This window comes from Cricetulus griseus, chromosome 5 (genome assembly GCF_003668045.3).
Source record: "Cricetulus griseus strain 17A/GY chromosome 5, alternate assembly CriGri-PICRH-1.0, whole genome shotgun sequence".
NCBI lineage: Eukaryota > Metazoa > Chordata > Mammalia > Rodentia > Cricetidae > Cricetulus > Cricetulus griseus.
Window position 1 is genome coordinate 182,525,236 of NC_048598.1, and position 4,876 is coordinate 182,530,111.

Here is a 4,876-nt window from a genome sequence, read left to right on the forward strand (position 1 = left end):
CTGGTGTTGGGTGAAGGATCCGAGGGTGAGCCTTGGGCTTTTCTACAGGTTCAGTGGTGCAGCAGGTGGGTTAAGATGGGGCTGTAGGGTGAAGCCTGTGTCTTTATGATGGGGGGAGGTCACAGTTTCATGTCATCAGTAAGAAGTGAAAAAAGACCTCTGCAACAATAGTAGTAAGAGTGACCGAGGTTGGCTGGCTTTTATCAGTGGTTTTCAAAGCCTCACAAACAACAAACCCTTAAACCAGACACCTGTCAATTCAAGACATTCTGTGGCCACATGAAAGCCTTCCTGATGCAGGGAGGGTCTTCCATCCCCCCTACAGTATGAGGCAGCTGCTGAGGGAAACCAGCCCCAGCTGGTTTTATCTCCTGAGCTGCGCTCAGCAACTGCATAACCTGCTAAAGAAAAACTGCTGCTCACACCACTTCTGACACCAAAGGTGGGTGTTTCCACGCTGACTCCACACACACCGGTGAAGCAAGGGCTGGTATTTAATTCTGACACTGGGCAGTGAAAGTGCTGAGCTCACAAGTCTGGAGCATTGCCTCCAGTACAGAACCAGTGGCAAGCCTGAGCCCCCACACATCCATAAACACACTCTCAAGGCTCATGGAACTCAGGCTGCACTCCCCAAGCATTTACGTGCTCATGATAGAGGAGACAAAGGAACAGATGGGGAGGTGCTCAAGGTGAGATCTGGGAGGGTCCTTATTACAGGGGATTCTGTCCTATGTACAGATGTTGGGGTGTCCCACCTTCCTACATCAGCCCAGAAGTTCTCCAAATCCCTTTGGATAAGATTAATATGGAGCTAGGCAAAAGTTGGTGGCGCACGCCTTTAATCCCAGCACTTGGGAGGCAGAGGCAGGTGAATCTCTGTGAGTTTGAAGCCAGCCTGGTCTCCAGAGCAAGTGCCAGGATAGGCTCCAAAGCTACACAGAGAAACCCTGTCTCGAAAAACAAAACAAAACAAAAAAGATTTATATGGAGGTCCTATTTTCATAGCCTTGATTAATAAAATAAGTCAGTGGTCACTGACATGGCTCAGTCCCCGTCTTTTTAACCACTCTGAACCTCAACATGGGTCTGGGGTGCCCAGCCTTCTCCTCACAGATAGCCCTTGAGCGACCTGCCCCTCTCCAGCCAGTCAACACATGAATGCAAGCTCAAGTATGGATGAAGGGGATGTTGCTTTTGACACAGGACTCTGTTCACTGCACTTAGAAATCCCAAGGGCTTGGACTCTTGTGAACCAGGTGAAGTTCAAATGTAAATTTGTTTCACATGTCTATTTATACATTTTAGTTACAGCTGTGTTTCAGGAACTCTGCCAGGAGAGGCATAAACTGTCTACCACTTCCATATGGGGTACTAACAACAAACTAAAGGATTCCATCAAAGTCCAACTTGGGGAACCAATGGGTTCCTTTGGTTCGTTCACAGAGTCCAGGTGAGGGTGGGTGACCCTAAGGCAGCCACTCCCACATGGACAGCAGTCTCCCCTAGATGCACACATGGGGTCCCCCTGCTCTCTGTTACCCTTCCACACACTATGTATGTACTCAAGCACCTCCTAAGACCAGAAGGTCAGGTACAATTACACACATCCCGCAGGAGTGGTCGGCTGGAATCTTGAGAGGCCTTAGTGAGTGGTCACTGGTGTTCGGATGAAGGTGATGGTTGTGACGCTCATGGCTGGGGACTGTGGGGAACGGGTGTAGGAGCCTTTTTGAATGCTTCTTTGGTTATAGCGGTGAAACCTGAAAATGCTGGAAACGTGCTCCATGCCTCCTCAACTCTATCTTCCAGGCCCCTCCTAGGCAAAGAGCCCCAAGATGGGTATTTTGTTTAAAAGATTTTATTTATTTGTTATGTGTACAACATTCTGCTTCCATGTATATCTGCACACCAGAAAAGGGCACCAGATCTCATAACGGATGGCTGTGAGCCACCATGTGGTTGCTGGGAATTGAACTCAGGACCTCTGGAAGAGCAGTCGGTGCTCTTAACCTCTGAGCCATCTCTCCAGCTCCCAATAGGTACTTCTTATACCATGGTATTATTCCTCTTAGTTTACATACTAAAACAAAAACTTGAATTTTTACTTTACAGTGTTCTTGGTAGAATCTTTCTCAAATTAGTCTCCTGTGGATTCCTGTTCCGTTTTCTATTTCGTCAGGCCAAAAAAAAAAAAAAAAGTCATTATTTTGTTATTTTGTGCCAGATAGTGCCAGCATCGCAGATTTGGGATGTGATTGTGCTGGCTGGGGTTTCCTGTCCTGTCCTGTGCATTGCTCCGAGTCCCTTCAGACGTCATCTACAGGACGCTGTTGAACCTGGATGGAGCGTAATGTCTCAGGGATTGTTTGGTTACTTATTTTCCGTGTTAGTTCCTACTTCTGCTAACTTGCTGTTACAGAATGTCTTTTTGGAAATCACTGTATGTTAAGAATGTTTCCGCATGGCTTCTAGAAAAGCACATTCTTCTGGTGGGCCACTTCAATTTCACCAGAGCTGTGCAGGCCGCCAAGGCAGCTGTTTTTTCCAGGAGGCAGAAGGGAATTCATTCAGGGAAACTGTGCCAAAACTGGGGCCCAGCCTTTCTCCTCAGCAGCCAGGGATAGAAGGGATCTGAGAAGGTGGCGGTGGGCTTTGTACCCAGGTTCTGCTTGCTGTTCCGTGAATTCTCACTTCCCCAGAGCGACACAGTGGTGTGGATGACAAGTTACCGGGTCACTACAGTCCTAGGCTTAGGCGAGGAGTCCTCACCAGGATGAGCAACCAGGAAGGGGTTCGGTGGGTGAGGTTGTGTGGTTTACACCGTACAGAGTTCAGGGAGAAGGGACCAGGGTGAGGATCACAGCATCCAAGAGGGAACCGAGCGAGACCCTCTCTGACAGGCTTCTCCTTCGTGTGCCCTTGAGCCTGGGGTCTTCCCAGGCTGAAGGGGCGGGCGGTAGAGAGAGAGAGCAGAGTGACCTTGAGTGGGCACGTCTGGCTCTGCAGAGCTGCGGAAATCCCTGTCTTTCCTGGGTTGGCCAGGAAGGGATCAGGTTACCTTCTGGTGTGTCAACGGAGGGGCTCCCCCATGGAGATAGTCGCTCTAGGACTGACCGCGGGGCCCCAGCCGGTCTCCGGGAGGGGAGTGGGAGGGAGGGAAGCCGAGCATGGCCGGGAAGCTCCCGGGGACGCACGGGAGACGCGGCTGGCGGGGAGGCCGCAGCTGGGGTGCAGCGGGGTGGTGGAGACGGGGCTGGGGCGAAGAGACCCAGTGACCCGGGGCGGCGGCGGGGCCACGGCGGGGTCCCCCTCCCGGGCGCCCCGGGGACGCGCGCGCGCCCTGGGCCCTGCGCCCCGCCCCCCGTCCGCCCCCCGCGCCGCCTCCCAGCGCCATTGCCCGCGTCCCCTCGTCCCGGCCATGGAGGGTCCGGTGCTGCGCCCCGCCAAGGGCTACCGGGTGGTGCTGCTCGGCGGCGCGGAGGTGGGCAAGACGGCGCTGGCCACGCAGTTCGCGTGCGGCCGCTTCCCCGAGCGCTGCGAGCCGTCGGTGGAGGAGCTGTTCAGCAAGGTGATCGAGGTGAACCGGGCTCCCGCGCTGCTGGAGATCGTGGACACGGTGGGCGCCGAGCACCTGGTCACCCTCAAGGACCTGTACATCCGGAACAGCGACGGCTTCGTGGTGCTCTACAGCGTGTGCAGCGAGGCCTCGTTCCAGGCCGTGCGGCCGCTGCGCGAGCGCATGGGCCGGCTGCGGGGCTCGCGCGCCGTCCCGCTGGTGTTGGTGGGCACCAAGGCCGACCTGGACGCCGAGCGCCAGGTGCTGACGGCGCAGGGCCGCGCGCTGGCCCGAGAGTGGCGGTGCCCGTTCCTGGAGGTCACGGCCAAGAGCAAGATGATGGTGGACCGCGTGTTCACGCAGGTGGTGCGCGAGATGGAGGCCCTGGCGCCGGCGGCGCGGGAGGCTCCCCGCATCCCCGCCAACGCCCTGGAGACGTGGCCCGCGGAGAGGTTCATTGGCTAGCGCGTTGCGGTCCGCAGGTTCAGTGCCTTACCCCGAGGAAGTTACGGAACCGTAACCAAGTGGCTGTTCCCAGATATTCGCCCCAAACGGTGCTTCAGTCTGCCTACGTGTCTTCAGTGTTTGGCAAAAACTTTGCCACCGCCCGCCCTGCCCGTTGCCCTCCGACTGTGCTATAAGAAGAAACCACAGACTGCATTTTTCTGTAAAGAGAATTTACAGCCCTGTTTCTTCAATCAGCTTGTTTCTGGACTTCCCGACCCCCACCTCCTCCCATCACCCCCCCCCCGTCTAAATTTTGTAAATAGCAGCTTGTGAGCTTTGGATTGGTTGGGGAGTCTGCACTAAAGACAAGTTTACTTCAGTTGCAGGAGGGTTTTCTCTCTCCTTTTTACAGCTCTGAATCCAGCAGTAAGATTTTCCTCAACAGGAATTCCTAAATATAGTTATGACTTACGCTGGGTTGGTTTGAAAGGGGATACTGTATGGAGGACAACTGTGCACACACACAAAGATAGCTCAGCCCTACCTTGTAATTGACTTTTAGTTGGTTTCTACATCCCTGCGTTGGAAATAAAATTAGAGGTTGCTAATTTTTAACATGTGTCTCTCTAGCTTATATGTAAACCCTAAAGGTTTATTTTTCACGTTTTATTTTTTATTGTTTGTGTGATGCTAGTGCATGTGTGTGCGCACGAGTGTAAGGGGACAACCAGGCTTTGGTCCTCCTATTCCCCCTTGTTTGAGACAGGGTGTCTTTTTTTTTTTTTGTTCACTGATTTCCGTGTTCTTTCATCTCCTGGGTACATCTTGTATAAGGAGTACCGGAATTACAATATAGGCTGGGATTTGAAC

General features: G+C 53.4%; 1 protein-coding gene across 1 annotated transcript; it reads left to right on the forward strand.

The window, feature by feature from the left end:
* The first annotated feature begins 3,421 nt into the window (after positions 1-3,421).
* Positions 3,422-4,621, forward strand: LOC113835835 (ras-related protein Rap-2c-like). Its single transcript, XM_035444853.1, has one exon. The coding sequence runs from the start codon at positions 3,422-3,424 to the stop codon at positions 4,022-4,024; it is 603 nt and encodes a 200-aa protein (XP_035300744.1). The 3' UTR covers positions 4,025-4,621.
* The last annotated feature ends 255 nt before the right edge of the window (positions 4,622-4,876 follow it).